The sequence below is a fragment of the Carassius gibelio genome, chromosome A4 (genome assembly GCF_023724105.1).
Source record: "Carassius gibelio isolate Cgi1373 ecotype wild population from Czech Republic chromosome A4, carGib1.2-hapl.c, whole genome shotgun sequence".
NCBI classification, from domain to species: Eukaryota; Metazoa; Chordata; class Actinopteri; order Cypriniformes; family Cyprinidae; genus Carassius; species Carassius gibelio.
Genome location: NC_068374.1, coordinates 18,431,680 through 18,452,547, shown reverse-complemented (window position 1 = coordinate 18,452,547; position 20,868 = coordinate 18,431,680). Strand labels below are relative to the sequence as shown.

Genomic DNA, 20,868 nt, shown 5'->3' with positions numbered 1-20,868 from the left:
CGAGGCTCTGGACTCTGAGCATAACTTGTTTTTCTATAACAAACTATAAAATATTTTCTATAAAAACGTTAATGTCCTGGAAGTGACAAATAGCTTTTTTATATTTAATTTAATTACATTAATGTTATAAGTAAAGATTTACAAAGAATATTTTAACTGCCACTGTGTAAAAGAAATACTGCTGTAAAAAACACCTTATTTGATTAAAGTGATTTCCATCCAAATGTTATTGCACTTTTGTTCATATAGCAATACTTTTAAATGAAAAAAGTGAAAAAAAGCATTGTTAGTTTTGTGCATAACATAATTAATGCATAATTAATCACAAAAAAAAAAAAAAAAAAAAAAAAAAATCGTAGCCCAGCACTAATATATACAATCAACTAAAGGATTATTAGAAACACCTGTTCAATTTCTCAATGCAATTATCTAATCAACCAATCACATGGCAGTTACTTCAATGCATTTAGGGATGTGGTCCTGGTAAAGACAATCTCCTGAACTCCTAACTGAATGTCAGAATGGGAAATAAAGGAGATTTAAGCAATTTTCAGCGTGACATGGTTGTTTGTCCCAGACGGGCCGGTCTGAGTATTTCACAATCTGCTCAGTTACTGGGATTTTCAAGCAAAACCATTTCTAGGGTTTACAAAGAATGGTGTGAAAAGGGAAAAACATCCAGTATGTGGCAGTCCTGTGGGGGAAAATGCCTTGTTGATGCTAGGAGGTCAGAGGAGAATGGGCAGACTGATTAAAGCTGATAGAAGGGCAACTTTGACTGAAATAACCACTTGTTACAACTGAGGTATGCAGCAAAGCATTTGTGAAGCCACAACATGCACAACCTTGAGGTGGATGGGCTACAACAGCAGAAGACCCCACCGGGTACCACTCAACTCCACTACAAATAGGAAAAAGAGGCTACAATTTGCACAAACTCACAAAAATTGGACAGTTGAAGAGTGGAAAAATGTTGCCTGGTCTGATGAGTCTCGATTTCTGTTGAGACATTCAGATGGTAGAGTCAGAATTTGGCGTAAACAGAAAGAGAACATGGATCCATCATGCCTTGTTACCACTGTGCAGGCTGGTGGTGGTGGTGTAATGGTGTGGGGGATGTTTTCTTGGCACAATTGATCATTGTTTAAAGGCCACGGCCTACCTGAACATTGTTTCTGACCATGGCCATCCCTTTATGACCACCATGTACCCATCCTCTGATGGCTACTTCCAGCAGGATAATGCACCATGTCACAAAGCTCGAATAATTTCAAATTGGTTTCTTGAACATGAAAATGAGTTCACTGTCCTAAAATGGCCCCCACGGTCACCAGATATCAACCGACAGTACCCACCTTCTAAGAACTCCTCTTGGAGTTCCCAGAAGGGCTTACCTGCTGATTGTAGTTATCAATAAGGGAGTGATCCAATATGTCCCTAGCAGGTACCCAACTCCTCTCCTCTGGACCGTAACCCTCCCAGTCCCCCAGGTACTGGAATCCTCGTCCCCTCCATCTAGAGTCCAGAATACGATTTACCGAATAAGTCGGTTCCCCATCTACGAGACGCAGCAGCGGGGGAACTGGAGTAGGCGGATTAATACGTGCATAAAACACGGGTTTAATCTTGAAAGGCGGGGTGTATCCTCCTGTACGCTGGAGGTAGTTTGAGGCGGACTGTCACCACACTAATGATCTTGGTGATAGTAAACGGGCCAATAAATTTGGGAGCTAATTTATTAGAAACGGAACACAGAGGAATGTTACTGGTAGAAAGCCACACCTTTTGACCCACGACGTAAACGGGAGGCTTTGACCGGTGGCGATCGGCCTTAGCCTCAGTGCGCTCCCTCATCCGGAGCAGAGTCTTGCGGGCTCTGGTCCAGGTGCGGTGGCACCTCTGGACAAACGCGTGAGCGGAGGGGAACGCGCCTTCAGATTCCAGACTGGGAAAAACTGGTGGCTGGTACCCTAAACTACACTGAAACAGAGAAAGGCCCGTAGCTGACACTGGCAATGAATTGTGGGCGTACTCCACCATAGAGAGTTGTTGACTCCAGGAAGAAGGATTCTTGGAGACAAAACATCGCAACGTCCTCTCTAAATCTTGGTTGGCTCGCTCAGATTGTCCGTTACTTTGGGGATGATAACCCAAAGACAAGCTAACTGACACTCCTAGCAATTTACAAAACTCTTTCCAAAATTTGGATATAAATTGAGATCCCCTGTCAGAAACCACGTCTACCGGGAGGCCATGAAGCCGAAAGACATGAACTAGGACAGTGACCGCTGTCTCCTTGGCTGTAGGTAATTTGGGCAAGGGAATGAAATGTGCCGCCTTCGAGAACCGGTCCACTACGGTCAAAAACGACCGTCATGCCATTGAGGGCGGGAGGGCGGTAACAAAATCTAGTGCGATGTGGGACCAGGGTCTCGAAGGGACAGACAGCGGTTGAAGAAGCCCATCAGGAGGCCGGTTAGATGACTTACCACTGGCGCAAATTGAGCAAGCCAAAACAAAATCGCGGACGTCACGAGCCATACGTGGCCACCAGAATCATTGTTTAACCAACCCATTCGTTTCGACTTATCCCTCGGTGACAAGCCACGTTAGAACAATGACCCCACTGGACGACCTCGGACCTTAACTCCTCCAGCACAAATAAACGGTTCGGTGGACAACTGGACGGAGGCGTTACCCCTTGTAAGGCCGTCTTGACCTTCAACTCAACTTCCCATACGAGTGCTGAGACCACTAATTTAAATATAAAAAATCCACCCGGGAGTCACCGGGCAGGCGGAGGGATCAAAAAGATGTGATAAAGAATCGGGTTTGACATTTTTGGAACCCGGGCGGTACGATAAAGTAAACTCAAAGCGACTGAAAAAAAGGGTCCACGGAGCCTGCCTGGAATTGAGTCTTTTGGCAGTTCTAATGTACTCTAAATTCTTATGATTGGTCGATGGAGTAGTCCGTGACTGAAGATGTGCCTTGACGAAGGTCTGAGAGCTGGTGAGCGGCCTCCCTGCTGGCCACGGCTCGATCAAAAACCCTCCTCATCTCCTCCGAGAGGGCATGGAACGAGGCACAACATGGATGTTGATTGTCCCACACCGCCGTCCCCCATAGGGCGGCCTTGCCCGAAAGTAACGTGAGCGTAAATGCCACCTTGGATTCCTCGGTGGAGTAGATGCGGGGCTGCAAAGCGAAATGCATAGAACATTTATTCAAGAAAGTTCTGCAAAAAGCTGGCACACCGGAGTAGTTTTCTGGCGCCGGAAGTCGCGTCTCTGGCCGGAAGTGGTCCTGGGGGGTCTCCCGGGGGACGGGCGGCGCAGGCGGTGTGATGGGCGCAGTGGTAAAGGTGAGCTGATGGATCTGCTAGGTGAGCTCTGACACCTGTGCCACCAGCGCTTGGACAGCGCGTCCGGTGTTCGAGATACTCTACTGCTGCTGATCCATGCGTTTCACACTGTGGTGCATAAAGTCCTTGAGGTTGTTGGTGCTCGCTGCTTCCATAGTGGTGAGAATGTTCTGTGATGGTTGGGTGAATGAAGGACTGGAAACAATAGCGAGTTTGACAGTTTAATAAAAGTAAATAAACAAACAGGAATACAACGATGATGCTGGGAAGACGACAATCCAAGATGGTGGTGAGGTGGTGAGGAATCCGGTTGATGACGGTGAGAAGGCAGCAGGAGAGGATGGCACAGGAACTGCGGGGAATAGAGCCGAAGGTAAGTCTTTGTGGCTGAGTGAAAGTGCGGAGAGTGGATGAGGTTCCGGGAAAACACCAACATCCAAACGCAAACAACACTGAAGCCAACAGACAGAGAAAGCGACATTAAACAACGTTCTCACAAACACAAGACGTGAGACAAGCCAATATATAGGGAGTGTGTAATGAATGACAGCTGCTGCTGATGACAATTAACGGAGACGCGTCACTAATCTGCAACTAATCAGTGCAGACGTGAAACACAGACTTCACCACAAAGTGCAAAAACCCAGAGATCACGGTTAACCAGTCCATCAACTGCAAGATGCTATCCTATCAATATGGGCCAACATTTCTAAAGAATGCTTTCAGCACCTTGTTGAATCAATGCCACATAGAATTAAGGCAGTTATGAAGGCGAAAGGGGGTCAAACACAGTATTAGTATGGTGTTCCTAATAATCCTTTAGCTGAGTGTATATATACAGTACAGACCAAAAGTTTGGACACGCCTTCTCATTCAAAGAGTTTTCTTTATTTTCATGAATATGAAAATTGTAGATTCACACTGAAGGCATCAAAACTATGAATTGACGCATGTGAAATTATATATGGAATTATACACATAACAAAAAAGTGTGAAACAACTGAAAATATGTTATATTCTAGGTTCTTCAAAGTAGCCACCTTTTGCTTTGATTACTGCTTTGTACACTCTTGGCATTCTCTTGATGAGCTTCAAGAGGTAGTCACCTGAAATGGTCTTCCAACAGCCTTGAATGAGTTCCCCGAGAGATGCTTAGCACTAGTTGGCCCTATTGCCTTCTGTCTGCGGTCCAGCTCACCCCTAAACCATCTTGATTGAGTTCAGGTCCGGTGACTGTGGAGGCCAGGTCATCTGGTGCAGCACCCCATTACTCTCCTTCTTGGTCAAATAGCCCTTGATGCCTTCAGTGTGACTCTACAATTTTCAAAGTAATGAAAATAAAGAAAACTCTTTGCATGAGAAGGTGTGTCCAAACTTTTGGTCTGTACTGTATGTGTGTGTGTGGGTGTGTACATATATATAGTTTATAACATTTCATCAAAATATAATATACACCACTTCTTAAGAAACTTCTACTTTGTAATGAAGAGCTAATTTTTCACAATCTAATCAGTTCCCAATGAATAATATCCAGTCCTACACTTTTTTTTTTTTTTATGAATGTACTGTTTCACTCTAAAATACTAAATAGAGTGACGTTTGACATTGATTATAAAAATAAGTAAGTCTCACCGTTGTAGTTTTCACTCTGCCGCTGGGCTGTGTACAAGTCCAGCCTGATTTATTAACTAACAGGTCACAACCTTCATCCTCTAGACAGGGCACCATGTCACACCACTGCTTGGTCTTCACGATACGAGCTATGGATCAAGAACAGAGAAACGTTTAAGATGATATGATCAGGAAGGCAAGCAGAAACACACACACAGGAAAAAAGTACCCCCAAAAAACTTTGTATAATGCATTTGCATAAGATGACAAAACACCAAACCAAGTGGAATTTATTTTAATTAACAGAGAGCACAAAATAAAGTTTGTTAGGCTGGAAATGATAATCAAAAATATTTACTGTTCAAATTTAAGACAACAAATATAGTGACAGTTTTTGCTTGCTAAAAAAAATAAAATAAAAAATAAAACATTTATGTGATTAAATAGTCAAGTCAAATCAAGCGCTAACTGACATCATACATCCATTAAACATCTCCTGCTGGTAATACACTAAATATTATGACACTATAGCTGAACCTTTTTAGACTAAATGGTATCGATAGAAAGTAGTGCATTCACAGAGAGTTAGTAACAAGCATGTGCCATAAGATATCACTTCTCACCCCATCAGAGCGGTCTCCACCTGTTAAGTATAAAAGAGGTTATTGTAACACACTAAAATAGTGTTTATATATCCTGAAGTCTTTGTATATCCTGAAAAAGACATCACCGTATGGAAGCATTTTATATGAACACGAGATTCGAACAATAGTTTAATTAAAAAATTCATCGGAGGTGGTGTTGGCGCGGTGGATAAGACAAATGCCTTTGGTGTGAGAGACCAATGTGTCCCTGAGCAAGACACTTAACCCCTAGTTGCTCCAGAGGCATGCGACCTCTGACATATGTAGCAATTGTAAGTTGTTTTGGATAAAAAAGTCAGCTAAATGTAAATGTCAAAAGGATTCTAATTAAATAGATTAAAGAAAGGAATGTACTGTTATTTATCAATGCATGCTGAGTAATTTTCTTACAAATTACTCCGAACAGCAGAATGCCAACTTCTTAGTTATTTTCTGCTCTTATTTTACCGTGAATTCACATTAAGTCAAGTCACCTTTATTTACAGTGGGGATCGAAAGTTTGGGCACCCCTTTCTGAATCTGTGAAAATATTAGTAATTTTCAAAAAATAAGAGAGATCATACTAAATGCATGTTATTTTTTATTTAGTACTGCCCTGAGTAAGATATTGTACATAAAAGATATTAACATTTAGTCCACAAGACAAAAGAATTGCTGAAATTATTAAAATAACCCCACTCAAAAGTTTGGGAACCCTTGGTTCTTAATACTGTGTTCTGTTAACTGATGATCCTCGGCTGTCTTTTTGTTTTGTGATGGTTGTGCATGAGTCCCTTGTTTGTTCTGAACAGTTAAACTGAGCAGCGTTCTTCAGAAAAATCTTTAAGGTCCTGCAGATTCTTCAGTTTTCCAGCATATTTGCATATTTGAACCCTCTCCAGTAGTGACTGTATGATTTTGAGATACATCTTTTCAGACTTGAGGACATTTGAGGGACTCAAACACAACTATTTAAAAAGATTCAAACATTCACTGATGCTCCAGAAGGAAACAAGATGCATTAAGAGCTGGGGGGTGAAAACTTTTGAACACGATGAAGATGGCCAAATTTTTCTTATTTTGTTGAAATATAATTGTTTTCCATTTAGTTCTGCCCTTCGTAAGCAACAGAAGATACTTGTATGTTTCCCGGGAAACAAATTAAGTACAATTTACATTGATCTTCAAATTCCAAAAGTTTTCACCCCCCAGCTCTTAATGCATCTTGTTTCCTTCTGGAGCATCAGTGAATGACTCTGCAGACCCGGTACCGGGTCCAAAAGTAGCCTGCTAAATGTTTGTGTTTCATTTGTAAAGCCTTCCTTATATGGTATTCCTTATATGGTACATGAAAGCTTAGAGTGTTTTCTTTACAAAGAATAAAATTTATTGGGGTTTTATGATTTGTAAAGTAGTGAAATTAAGCTAAGAAATATATTTTTCCCACAAACAAATTTCCGTTTTACAATTGCGAATAATTTTTCAGAAGAATGTGTATTTAAAATATTTTTCACAAAACAGTCAAGTCTTATATCACAAGAAAGCTCTCATTCTCAGGAATTTGGCGATGTATATCTTTTTATTGTGTGATCACAGATCGAATGATCTTCAATAGAATCGCAATGTAAAATTTCTCACCTCAGTGAAAATTATTATTTATCCTCGTCAGCCGCAAACAGCCACAAATACCTATATACTCGATATAATCTTTTAGATTAGAATCTCTTCTTTCAAACAAGACCTTTTTTTTTACTTTTTTTTTTTTTATTTCTGCGTGCTTCAATCAGTGAGATATAAAGCGTTTTGTCCAAGTGCACGCTTGGAAAGAAAGGCGCTCCTGTCAGACCTTAGATCTCTATTTCACTGCAACATCTATTCGACTATTTCGACATTAGAAACATGTTCTATAAATTGGAGCTCCTTTGTGCAGAGCCATTCGTCCGTTCAGCTGTCACTCTGAGCCCTCTGCACAGTCAGAAATGCTGAATTTGACACCTCTGCGCCAACAGCGGGGGAGGGAGTGGGCAGTCAGTGACCACTTCCCTTTGAGATGTGAGTGAATCTTGAAGTGCACAACGGTATTTTGAGTCCACCGCTGTCTGCAGCCCAAACAGACACTCTTTTGTCTGCGTCTCTGAGTTTATCAATGTATAATAATAATACCACAAGGTATGGATGACCACCGTCACCGGGGAGAGGATAGATTGCGCATCTGGTGAGGCTTTACGCGTGTTAGTTACTTTTATATGTTTGAATCTTTATTTTGAAGCATGAAAGCTCAGCTAACAATATGGTAAACTATTTATTTACAGATAAGCACAGTACATGATGCATCTCAGTAAAAGTAAACACAAGTGAAAACACATGGATTATTACAGTGCTGTGTGGATGAACATATATTTGTTTGTTTACGCTCTAAAGGTCGTGTACAAGCTTCGGGGAGCGGATTTGCGCGTCCAAACAAACAGAGAGATGAGGGTAAACAAAGGAGGCAGTGATGGGGATGCAGGTCAGATGCCATAATTATTATACCAATACAGAATGGACATAATTAAATGACATGAAGATAGTGATTGTGGATTCTATTTTATATTGTGATAGACCAGATATTTTTTTATAATTTAAAGCAGTTTGCTAGTTTGCAGTTTTGAGTTATCCAATATGTGAAACAACATAAATAATACTATTTGTCACAAACAGCAGCTTTTTATGTAACTTCAAAGTGTTTTCTTTAAAATGATATAAAGATATTGCATGTATCCCATGGCAAATAAGCATTGGGACACTATACATTTGGGCAGGCGGAAATTGTATACAAAAAGGGTATTAGTCCTTCCTTCAGTTGTAATAGAATAACTTTTGCATAGATTATGATAGAAAGAAATTTCCTTTTTCCTCTTTTAGTTTACATCTGCTGAAAACACATAAAATAGGTCCCATGAGGCAGTTATACTCAGGCCCTGGGCTATACAATTTCAAACTTCAGTTTATAAAAAAAAATAAAAAAGCGCCTTATTTTTTCCCTATTTATTATAACATAGACAACATATAAAATCATTTGTATCCATTTCAACAGTGTTTTATGTAATTCGAAAGGGTTTCCTGTAAAATTATACAAAACTTTTGCATGTACACATCTTGATTGGCATTTAGATGGCGCCGCACATGGCTGCTTCAGTGCTCGGCTCTCCAGTGTTTGTGCTGTTTTTGTTCGTTTTTCCTGTTTTTTGTTTAACAAACACGATCAGTTTCACCAGGGATGAACTGCTGAACATTTGGCAGAACACACTACAGCATATTTTTCCGGATTTCTATTATACAGACGTTTTACTGAACATTGTTATCGGGGGAGCAGTGGTGCTGATCAAACGCTTCAGGACGCTCAGACGGGGAAAGCGAGCGGAAGCACTCATCAGACTCAGGAAGCCTGGATTTCGAACACTATCGAGCATCCATCTCGCAAATCTCCGCTCTCTACCCAACAAAATGGACGTACTCCTTCTGCTCTCTCGGACAAATAAGGATTTCTCTCACTCTGCTGCTCTGTGTTTCACGGAAACCTGGCTGAATGACGCCATACCGGACCGCGCTCCATCTGCCGGGCTTTCAGCTGTTTAGAGCAGATCGCGAAGCAGAATCAACGGGGAAATCGCGCGGTGGCGGGACATGCTTTTACATCAATGAATGGTGGTGTACAGATGTAACTGTGTTAAAGAAGATGTGCTGTCCTGATCTAGAAATGCAGTTTCTCAACTGCAAGCCATTCTATTCGCCGCGGGAGTTTCACTCTTTCATTCTTGTTAGTATTTACATTCCTCCACAAGCGCATTTGAGCTCAGCTTTACAGAAACTCGCTGATCAGATCACAGAGACAGAACAACAACACCCGGACTCTGTTTTAATCATTCTTGGGGACTTTAATAAAGCCAATCTCTCCCGTGAACTGCCAAAATACAGACACCATGTTACATGTCCCACCAGAGACAGTAATATATTGGATCACTGTTACACCACAATAAAGGATGCATATCACTCTGGTCCACAAGCAGCTTTGGGACGTTCTGATCACTGTCTGGTTCATCTTATACCAACCTAGAAGCAGAAACTTAAATCTGCTAAACCCGTAGTAAAGACTGTGAAGAGATGGACCAGCGAAACAGAGCAGGATTTACAATCTTGTTTTGACCTCACTGATTGGAGTGTTTTTGAAGCTGCTACCACTGATCTGGATGAACTCACAGAGACTGTAACATCCTGTATTAATTTCTGTGAGGATATATGCATTCCTACCAGGACTTATTTAAAGGGGGGGTGAAATGCTCGTTTTCACTCAATATCCTGTTAATCTTGAGTACCTATAGAGTAGTACTGCATCCTTCATAACTCCAAAAAGTCTTTATTTTTATTATATTTATAAGAGAAAGATAGTCTGTACCGATTTTTCCCGGAAAAACACGAGCGCCTAGAGGTGTGACGTGTGGGCGGAGCTTAAGAATCACGAGCGCCAGTAGGCTTTTGTGTTGAGAGCGTTTGGAAGCTGTGTGACACAGATCCAGAGGCTGAAATTTAACAAGAGCAGCATCAGCAAAGGCGTCTCTATGTGGTATGTACTGAAACCTTATATATTTGCTCAGCGGTTTTGGAAAATGACTAAGTTCCACTTTATGTCGTCTTTTTTTTTTTTTTTTTTTTTTTTTTTTTAAGCTGTACATGTGGAAAGTGCAGTTTGATGACAACATCGCATGTTGTTTACTTGATGTGCTTACGCGCTGATAGCTAAGTTAACAACACTGAGATATTTGAAGCAGTTTTACTCACCGCATGCGGTTCCAACACACGATCGTGACCCTTTTTCATTGGGACTGCATTATCCTTAAGAAATAAACGATGTGCAATCCGAAATGCAGGGAACAAACAAAAACACTTGCACAACTCCGTTGATGCTATGTAAAAATAAACTCCATCCACTGGTCCCTTAATGCTGTTTCTCTTTTGGTAATCTGTGCAGGGTTGTCTTGCCCTGGCAACCAAAAACACACTCCTTTTGTGACTTTTCGCGACGCTCTCGCTCTGATCAGGCTGTGCTCAGCCTCTCAGTGCTGTGCTATATGGGAGCGCGCGCTCTTCCGGCAGACATGCCTTAGGACCCATATAAGGAAATTCCGCTCCATCTAACGTCACACAGAGCCATACTCGAAAAAAACTTTCCGAAACTTGTGACAAACCGGAAGAGGTTTTTTTGGAACAGAAATACTCCTTCAAACGTACAACTTAATTTTTGAAACTTTGTCCATGTTTAGCATGGGAATCCAACTCTTTAACAGTGTAAAAACTCAGTATGCATGAAATAGCATTTCACCCCCCCTTTAACATTCAACAATGATAAGCCATTTACAGTAAAACTCAGACATCTTTGTCGGGCCAAAGAGGATTCCTACAGAAATGGGGACAGGGTCTTGTACAATCAGGCCAGGAACACACTGAACAAAGAGATTAGAGCGGCTAAAAAAACCTACTCTAAAAAGTTGGAAGACCAGTTTACTTCCAATGACTCAACTTCAGTTTGGAGAGGTCTGAGAGCCATCACTAACTACAAGACACCATCCCCTTGCACTGAGGCTAATCAACTACTTGCTAACAACGGGAAAGAGTTTTATTGTAGATTTGAAACCCCCAACACCCATTCAGAACATCTCCCTACACATCCATTAACACCTCCTGCAATCCCCCTCTCCATACCTCCTGCTCTTCAAATCTGTGAAGATGATGTGCGCCAGGTCTTCAAGAAGAAGAAAAGCACCAGGCCCAGATGGCGTTACACCAAACTGTCTGAAAATCTGTGCTGACCAGCTGGCCCCCATCTTTTCACAGATCTTCAACAGATCCCTGGAGTTGTGTGGCGTGCCTTCCTGCTTCAAACGCTCCACCATAATCCCCATTCCAAAGAAACCCAAGATAACAGGACTTAACGACTACAGACCTGTGGCTCTAACGTCTGTCGTCATGAAGTCGTTTGAAAAACTGGTTCTGGCTCATCTGAAGGACATCACTGGACCCTTACTGGACCCCCTGCAGTTTGCTTACCGAGCAAACAGGTCCGTGGATGATGCAATCAACATGGGATTGCACTTCATCCTGCAACATCTGGACAAAACAGGGACTTATGTGAGGATCCTATTGGTGGAATTTAGTTCGGCTTTCAACACCATCATCCCAACAGCCCTTCAGACCAAACTGACCCAGTTCTCTGTTCCTAGCTCTATCTGTCAGTGGATCACCAGCTTTCTGACAGATAGGCAACAGTTAGTGAGACTGGGGAAATTCATGTCAAACAGCTGCTCCACCAACACTGGTGCCCCTCAGGGATGTGTTCTCTCCCCTCTGCTCTGCTCCCTGTACACCAACGACTGCACCTCTAAAGACCCCTCTGTCAAGCTCCTGAAGTTTGCAGATGACACTACAGTCATCTGCCTCATCCAGGACGGTGATGAGTCTGCTTACAGACAAGAGGTTGAGCAGCTGGCTGTCTGGTGCAGTCTTAACAACCTGGAGCTGAACACGCTCAGAACAGTGGAGATGACCGTGGACTTTAGGAGAAACCCCCCTGCACTTTCCCCCCTCACCATCATGAACAGCACTGTGACTGCAGTGGAGTCATTCAGATTCCTGGGAACCACCATCTCTCAGGACCTGAAGTGGGACAATCACATTGACTCCATTGTGAAAAAGGCCCAGCAAAGGTTGTACTTCCTTCGCCAGCTGAGGAAGTTTAACCTGCCACAGGAGCTGCTGAAACAGTTCTACTCAGCCATCATCGAGTCTGTACTGTGTACTTCAATAACTGTCTGGTTTGGTTCAGCAACAAAATCAGACATCCGAAGATTACAGAGAACTGTTCGGACTGCCGAAAGGATTATTGGTGCTTCACTGCCCACCCTTCAAGAACTGTATACATCCAGAGTGAGGAAAAGGGCTCAGAAAATCACTCTGGGTCCCTCACATCCAAGTCACCCCATCTTTGAACTTTCGCCATCTGGCTGGCGCCTCAGAGCTGCAAATACCAGAACAGCAAGGCACAAAAACAGTTTCTTCCCCCAGGCAATCTACCTCATGAACAGTTAAATGTTCCCTACTTATGCTTATAAATGTGAAATATCCTTATATTTATTTGTTAACCCTCCATCCTAGAACATCCCTGCATCTCACTCAATCCTATTCCATTATCATTTGTATCATTATAAATTATCATTTACAATTTACAATTGTTTATACACTTATTTATTTGCCAATTTATAAATCTTTTATTTTTATTTTTTTGTCTGTGTGTTGTTGTCACTGTGTACTGGAAGCTTATGTCACTAAAACAAATTCCTTGTATGTGCAAGCATACTTTGCAATAAAGCTCTTTCTGTATGTGGGTATGGGCAGCTTTTGAATTTAGGTAGGAAAATTCCAGGTGGAAATCCCCAAAATAGCATTTGGCCTTAACTGGATTTACATTACATTTACATTTATTCATTTACCAGACGCTTTTATCCAAAGCGACTTACAGATGAAGACAGTGGAAGCAATCAAAAACAACAAAAAGAGCAATGTATATATATACATTTATATAGTGCTTTTAATTATACAGATTGTAACAAAGCAACTGAACAGCATTAAATAGGAAAATAGTATCAATAATGCAAAATTCATCATTTAATTCAATGATTTCATTATTCAGCTCACTTCAGTTTAAATTGTATCTGTGCAATCAAGTCGATGAAATCTCTGGAAATTGAGTGTCCCCAACTAAGCAAGCCAGCAGTGACAGTAGAAAGGAACCAAAACTCTATTGATGGGAAACCAGGCTCAATCAGGGGGCCAGTTCTCCTCTTGCCAGACAAAACCAGCAGTTCAATTCCAGGCTGCAGCAAAGTCATATTGAGCAGAAGAATCATCTGTTTCCTGTTTCTGTCTAGGGGACAAGGTCTTGACTATGGGGCTCATCTAGTTGTTCTGGTCTCTGCTGATATTCAGGGCTGTAGAGGTCCTCTCTAGGTGCTGATCCATCATCTGATTTTAATACAGACTGGATTTGGTGGCTACGGTAAACTCGGAATGAGAGAGAAACAGAGTAATATTAGCATAGATGCCATTCTTCTAATTATGTAGCAAGTACTTTTATGTGTAATGGGAAGTGTTCCCGGTTTCCAGTTTTCCTAATTAACTGAATATTAGAAATGTGTTAGTGTGTTATGGGTAAACCAGTTTAAAGAGGTTAATCTAGATTAATCTAGATTTAATCTAGAGTGTGTCTACCTCCAGAACAATGTAATGTAGGTTATTCCAGAGTTTGTGCGCTAAATAGGAAAAGGATATGCCACCCACAGTTGATTTTTATACTCTAAGTATTATCAAATTGCTAGAGTTTTAAGAATGCAGCAGATGTGGAGGACTATGGTGCAATAAGAGCTTGTTCTATATTGAGGTGGTAAAACATTAAGGGCTTTATAAGTAACAAGCAATTTTTTAATCGTAAGCCAGTGTAGTGTTCACAGAACTGGGCAAATGTGGTCATACTTCCTGGTATTTTTGACTAGCTGGAGTTTGTATATTAAACGTGCAGAACAACAACCCAATAAAGCATTACAATAATCAACCTTGAGGTCATGAACACATGAATTAACATTTCTGCATAGGTCATAATTTAGATATATTTTTAAGATGGAAAAATGCAGTTTTACAAATGCTAGAAATGTGGTTTTCAAAAGAGAAATTGCTATCAAATAGCATGCCTAGGTTCCTAACTGATGACAAAGAAGTGACAGAGCAGCCGTCAAGTCTTAGACAGCATTCTAAGTTATTAAATGCAGATATGTAGACCTATAATTAACACCTCTGTTTTTTTTTCTCCAGAATTTAGAATTAAGAAATGAATCCTCATCCAGGTTTTTATATTGACTATGCATTTCGTTATTTTTTCAAATTGGAATGTTTCTCCAGGCCTTGAAGAAATATAGAGTTGAGTATCATCAGCATAACAGTGAAAGGTAACACTGTGCTTCTTGATGATCGCCCAAAGGTAACATGTAAAGCATGAAAAGTAATGTCCCTAGTACTGAGCCTTGAGGTACTCCATACTGCACTTGTGATCGATATGATACCTCTTCATTCACTGCAAAGAATTGCTGGTGGTCAGATAAGTACGATTTGAACCATGCTAATGCACTTCCTTTAATGCCTAAATGTCTAGTTTATTCAAGAGAATGTCGTGGTCAATAGTGTTGAACGCAGCATTAAGATCCAATTGCACTAAAAGTGAGATACAACCATGATCAGATGATAAGAGCAGGTCATTTGTAACTCTAAGGAGAGCAGTCTCCATACTATGATACAGTCTAAACCCTAACTGGGAATATTCAAGGATACCATTTTTTCTCTAAGAAGGAATATAATTGTGAGAATACTTCTTTTTCTAGTATCTTGGATAGAAAAGGAAGATTCGAGATCAGTTTGTAATTAACTTTTACTTTGGGGTTTGGTGTTTTTTATTTTTATTTTTTATTTAGGTGTGCTCATTATAACAAGGTGTCAGACTGTTTTATTAATCTTCTTTAAGCGTAAAAGGAGCAACCAAATCTAAAATGCTAGAAAAGTAACACAGTTATGATCTGTCCTGGGGCCCGTTCTCCGTACGTCACTTATTACATCCGAGATCAAATGACACATCCAAGATGATATCATCATGCTAATTATGATCCAGCTAATTGGGTTCTTCAAACACACCTGTTGTGTATGGTTAGTATCGCTGGATTGAGTTATTTGAGATAATTGCGTGTTCATGTGTTGGCTTAAAAGGGGATATGTATCGATACTCGAAACCATGATCAGCAGTGCAGCGATTGGCTGGTGGCAAGACAGCAATGTAATGACGTCATATAATTTAAAATGACACCCGACGAAAAACTTGACAAATTGCTGGACTTTTATAAGGAAACAGCCAAGCAAACAAAAATAAATAAATGTTGTAATAGATACATGAAACAGATAATAGATACATGTTTTTATTTTATTAGAATTTTTTTCATGATTCCCAATTATTTAGTTTCGCAATTTATAATAGTTGTGCAGTCTTTATTCATTTCATTTTATATTTGGACAGATTTGTTATGTGACAGCATTAATGAAAGGGTCAATATCATGTTATCTGCATCTCCTGCACTCCATCAAGCCACTCTTATAATAGCAGTCATCACTCAAAATAATGCACGACTCTATTATCTGTATAGCATGTGTGTAAGACTCTTTATGAAGTAATAATTTTATGACAAATAAATATTTCAGTGAGGAAATATTATGGACTACACAGCATTTTTATATTATTTTTAAATAATTTTTTTAATGATTATTGTTTTAAATTATTGTCCCTGGATCAGTACGATACTCTTGTAATAAATTAGCGGTGGTAGCAGACATATTTTGAGTATCAGTTCTGGTTGAACAAAATCGATCTAATCCTGTTTACATGAAATAAGCCTGCTCTCGAGCATGTTTAAGCTTACGGACCTGTTGCTATGACAGCAGCTCCGGGATGAGCTTCGAAGAACCAAATGATCCAAGATCACGCCAAATCGTCAACATTCAAATCCAGCTAACTGAGTTAGCGACGTACGAAGAACAGGCCCCTGGTTAAATTTTATGTGTTTCCGTTATCCTGCATTGTTTGTTTCCATGGTTTCTGATTGATTAGCCCCACACCTGTTTCTGTTTCTCCCTGATCATGTTCCCAATACTTCAAGCCTTTGTTCCCCATTTTTCCTTTGTCTGCTATTAATGTTTATTCGTTGGGATTTGTGTTTGCTTGTGCCCATTATTTTCCGTGGAATGTTAAAATAACTCTTTAGTTATACTCCTTTGTCGTGCGCTTTATTTTGCACACCAACATGTAACAAAGAGAGAGTCCATAGTTTGTTACATCAGGAAGAGAACTTACAAAGCAGTCTTTTGTGGTAGAAGTGATGGTTCTACCATACTTGTAACAAGGATTAGAATTTACAGTTTTAGCTATATGAAGTTTACACAAGACTAGATAATGATCTGAGATCTCATCACTTGGCTGCATAATTTCAACACCATCAACATCAATTCCATGTGACATTATTAAATATAGAGTATGATTTTGACAATGAGTAGGTCCGGACACGTGTTGTCTAACCCCATTAGAGTTCAAAATGTCTATGAATGCTGATCCCAATGCATCTTTTTCATTATCAACATAGATATTGAAATCACCAACAATTAAAACCTGATCTGCAGCCAGGACTAAATAGGATAGAAAATCAGCAAATTATTTAATAAATTCTGTATGGTGCCTTGGTGGCCTATATATAGTAGCTAGTACAAACGATCATTATCACTATCAAACTATCACTATCAAATCTATCATTAAAGGTCCCATGACATGGATTATTTCCTTTTCTTTAAATGCTTTTTAATGTTTCCTTAGGTGTACTTATATTGTTAGTATGATTTGTACATTTAAAATGTAGAAATAAAAAGCAATTTTATATCCTACTATTAGCCCTCTGGCTTGAATGCTCTGTTTGAAAGGGCGTGTCTGCTGTGAGACTCCGAGTAAATGACAACTGTTGTGATTGGCTGACATCTTTGCATTCGAAATGCATATTACATGTGGAACCCCTCTCAAATATATATATATATATATATATATATATATATATATATATATATATATATATATATATATATTAGTGCTGTCAATCGATTAAAAAAAATTAACTAATTAATCGCACAATTTTTTAAAATGAATCGCGATTAATCGCAATTAAAAGACTGAAACTTTTTGGATATGTAAATGTAAAATGTAAATAATTAATGTAAACTCAAGACAAAGAAACTATTTAAATTCAAAATATGATTGTTTATTGGAATTTTTGTTTAACTTGTAACACAGATTTTCTCATGTAAACAACATACCTGCAATAAACCATCAATATCCTTCAAATTAACTGTTGGCTTGAAAGCCATATTTATTACAGAAATAAAAACACAGGCATGTAAGTGCCATTTGAATTTCAAAACAATCAATGCCAATAAAAAACAAAAATGATTTCCAAGTTGAATTCTAAGTGGACTGCAAAAAAATTCCAAAGTATAGTCATTGCCAGTGCTTTAAGTGGGCCGGTACGCACCGGTACTCAGTACCGCCACTTCCAAATATAGCTCTTGAGCGTACCGCCACCTCTCCGTGCGCCCAGAACGTGCTTGTAGCGTACCGGTACGCTCATTTGGACATCTGTTTTAATAGAGGTTTTAATCTTTTACCTGCACTGCCGATTTTCAGAGCGCCCTTCTCAATGCAAGCTTCCTAATTCATCACACCCAAAGCAGAAACTACATTACCCATTCACCCTTAAGTTATACAAGTGAATAGCGCATGTGTCGCTTTTCCCACTGTTAAGTGTCAACAACTCAACGCGGCCGGAGAAGGTGTGTGAAACTCGTTATGAGTGTACACCACACTTGGTTCGGTTAAATATCAAATACAGTTAACAACAACACTTAATATGTTTTCTTGGCTTCAGACTCTGAATACTGCAAGAACAAGACCAGAATCAGATGATTCGCTGACTGACACCTCACCAAATTTGAATCCTATCACTGCAGGTCAGACTCAAGCTAATGAAGTAATGCAGCTCTTTCAGGTAGGGTGACCAGACGTCCCGAAAAATTCGGGACAGTCCCGAAATCTAAACTGTTGTACCGACTCCCGAATCTGGCCCTAATTGTGCCGAAAATTATACTAAAGCAAAATCTTGAGTATTTATTGTCTGATAAACATTAAAAACTGTCTGCGGAGGTTGAGTCGTCCTGCAGCCCCCGCTGGCTGCTCATTGGCTGTAGCATCTTTTTTCTAAGTTCTAAAAAAATACCGTAGACGGCAAGGCACAAATTTAGATATTCATTTATCTAATTAATCTATAGCCTATGCACAAAGATAATATGATCTTTTTGTCCCCTTTTTGTTTTAAAGCTTGATGACGAGAGAGAGCGCAAGTTGCTGCACCTGCGAGGAGGACAGTGATGCACGCGTACAGGAGTGATTGACAGTTCGCGGCACTGTGTACAAAAAATACTCCGCTACACAATTATTTCGTTATTTTCGTTTAAGCTTATTAACGTTAGCGTTACAGAAAGGTCTGCTTTACGCACTGTTACAACAGTCATTGTTTTTGTTTTTTTGTTTTTAAACAATGACATTTGAGTTCATGATTTTAATGTTGCTGTTTCTTGTGGCAGACTGAATGAAGCGTAATGTTTCTTGTGGCAGACTGAAGAGTAATCCGGCAGAGTTTAATACTGAAACTTTCCATCTAAAAGTCCTTCCTTGGTCTTATCCATATAAAAAAAACTGCAACCGCGTTAATTGCGTTATTTTTTTTAACGCGTTAAATATTTCTAATTAATCGAATGCTTTAACGCGCTAATTTTGACAGCACTAATATATATATATATATATATATATATATATATATATATATATATATATATATATATTACTATTACAGGTGTCAAGATTAATGAATCGTGGAAGTGTTGATTATATAATCATTTTTTCGATCTTTTTCCATCACATGAAAGGCTGCAGTGATGAGCATTGAGTAGATAGAGTCTGTTTATCGCATGAATGCAGTGATCTCGTCATTATTGCAACACGTTTTCTCTCACAAAATGCTTTCACCACAATTTACAGCAAACACATGAATACACCACATGAATACAGTAAGAGTTTTGTTGTGCAGCATAACAGCGTCATTCATTGTAACGGCAGTTTAGGCAAGTGTGCAGATATACTTGCGATGTGTGACGGCTCCAAAAAAAAAAGGGAGCGTTCTTTGATCTCCCTGTGTATTTAAATCACAATTTAAATTACAGATTTGTTTCATGCTACTAAGAGAAACAATGTGAAGTTGATTGTTTAGTCACTGGCTTCATTCACTGATGTATAAACAGTATTAAATGATTTAGAAATAAAGTCTGTGTGAACTTGAATGGTTAGCTACACATCAGAAATCACTGATCACAGATCAGGCATTAAATAACACTGTTACTCACTGTTTGTGGCGGTGCTGTCGAACCCATATCATAAAAGTCTGTTTGTAATGCCTGTGCTGACATTGCAACTAAATTATGTGTAAATATTTGGGCGGGCAAAGCAGAGAAAGGGGAGGTAACATTTATCCTTATAACGTCACCACGAGGAGATTCAAGATCAGCCCGTTTGAGCTTCCATTTTCTCAAAGGCAGAGAAAGATAGCAAAATCTCAATTTACACCGATTAAAATTTCTAGGAACTTGGGGACCATATACAGGCTAGGGGAACTCATATTAATGTTAAAAAACCTCAGTGAAATTTTCATGTCATAGGACCTTTAACACTTGTTTCCCTCGATAATGTTATATGAAGCACCATTACTTCAGCTGAGTGATACTTGAAGCCCGTCCTCTGAGCAATACTGTTATAAATTGTAGCAACACCTCCCCCTTTACCTTTTGGATGAGGCTTTAAAAAAATAGTATCTGGGGATAGAATCATTTAAAAATATAGCTGCAAACAGCGATACCGGGTCCAAGCCCTGCAGGGCTGTAGCCAGAGCAATGAGCGGGACGAAGCAAAATGGCAGAAACAGAACATACGTCAGGAGAACAGATCGGTTCAGAAGTAGAGAAGTTTGAAATTGAACAGAACTTCAGATTAGAAAGACCAAAAACATTTTTGATTCAATCTGAAGCCTTGAGCATTTGAGAGATTCAAATGGGCCCCAACTGGAATAAAATATCTTGGCACAGTTGTGGATAATAACTTAAAAAAAATCTTTATAGATTGAATTATTGTCTAATACTTAAAAAAATTGAGGAAGATCTGCGCAGATGGATTAGTCTCCCCATCACTTTGATCAGGAAAATTAATTGCATTAAAATGAACATTCTGTCAAGATTGCAGTATCTTTTTCATTCATTGCCTATTCCAATACCTCAAAACTTTTTCAAAACTCTTAATAAAGATATAAGACAGTTCATTTGGAACAACAAAGTACCAAGGATATCTTTGGAAAAATTTACGCGGAACTATCAGTCAGGGGGACTATAATTACCAATTTTAGGAAATATTATTTTGATGCCCATATGAGATTTCTTTGGTCTATATTTGATAAAGAAACAAGTCCATCCTGGGTTCATGTTGCATTTCACTCCTTGAAAGATAAC

At 39.5% G+C, this 20,868-nt stretch overlaps 1 protein-coding gene across 2 annotated transcripts in view; it reads right to left on the bottom strand.

The window, feature by feature from the left end:
• Positions 1-20,868, bottom strand: part of LOC127972323 (chemokine-like protein TAFA-5) — a 202,735-nt gene that overhangs the window by 18,613 nt on the left and 163,254 nt on the right. For both annotated transcript variants that reach the window (XM_052575755.1, XM_052575764.1), the window contains exon 3: positions 4,997-5,124. In XM_052575755.1, coding sequence (XP_052431715.1) covers positions 4,997-5,124 — 128 coding nt within the window. The remainder of the gene's footprint in view (positions 1-4,996; positions 5,125-20,868) is intronic.